Raw genomic sequence first — 1,024 nt, forward strand, 5'->3', positions numbered from 1 at the left:
AGCCCACGACACTGCGCCAAAAGTGGTCTTCACAAGGGCTGCTTGACCTCGCTTGTGGCAACATCTTCACGAGCTCTCTGCTAATCAACTACGCCAAGTTGAGAGGGATAGAGCTCGTCAGCATTATACGGGAACTGAAAGAGGCTGCGGCTACTGTCTCAACCACTGGTTGGGCACCCTCGATGGTGGAGCATGTCAGAGAGCTCATGAAGTTATCCACCATTAAGAAGCTGGACATGAACTATGTCGGTTTCTTCTGCTGCACTCTGGGCCTCATGGACATGCTGGAGTCCCATCAAATGGTAAGGCGGTGCCTTGGTGCTTTGCGAACAGCTCACGCAGTAGCACACATCCTTATCGTTGGAGGGGTTCACGTGCAAGACTAGTTCCTGTCAGGCAGTTGTACTATCCGGCCTAGCTACTTTACATAAGCCTATTAGGAAGACCATCGCAGAGCACTTAGTCCGAACCTATGATACGTCGGCTCAGCTCATGAAAGTGCTCGAGATGCTGCGAGAGTTCATCACTCTGTAGGAACAGGGCCATAGGCATTAGTCCTTGTAACCACACTGATGGTTCCAGGTCTACACTCGAACAGCTTGGCAGACTGGGGCTTGACACTATACAGCTTGATACATGTGAGTGCTGGGACCTCTTTCATGGCACTGTCTATACCGTTAGCAGTGAGGTCACACTTCCTATTCCCTCAGTACAGCTGCGGTCCCGTCAGTGGACGAGTTTCCTCACGGAATGCAGGAGACCTATGAAGGGGGCACTTGAGCTCATCGCTGTAGGCATGGGTCACTGAGTCGCTCTGTGGTGCTCGGGCTCCAAGGGTGCTCTCGCTTTAGGCAATCTGGAGAGCTAACACCAAACAACATGGACCTGAGGTAATTCGGCGATTACTCAGTAACCAACCGCTCTCAATTCGAAGCGGCGGCGTCGATCGGAATGAGCTATTATCACTTTCATACGAGTGCTCGTGACTGGTGCATTCCTTATTAGTGTGCTAGTTGGAAGTTTC

At 51.6% G+C, this 1,024-nt stretch overlaps 1 protein-coding gene across 1 annotated transcript; it reads left to right on the forward strand.

Moving 5' to 3' along the window:
* Positions 1-182: 182 nt before the first annotated feature.
* Pmar_PMAR026837 (hypothetical protein) lies at positions 183-790 on the forward strand (the record flags this gene model as incomplete). Its single annotated transcript, XM_002773301.1, has 4 exons — positions 183-302; positions 397-530; positions 583-638; positions 711-790. Coding segments are annotated over 4 exons (390 nt in total), but the record flags the coding sequence as incomplete, so codon positions are not given.
* Positions 791-1,024: the final 234 nt, after the last annotated feature.

Source organism: Perkinsus marinus, assembly GCF_000006405.1.
Source record: "Perkinsus marinus ATCC 50983 genomic scaffold scf_1104296959098, whole genome shotgun sequence".
Taxonomy (NCBI): Eukaryota; Perkinsozoa; order Perkinsida; family Perkinsidae; genus Perkinsus; species Perkinsus marinus.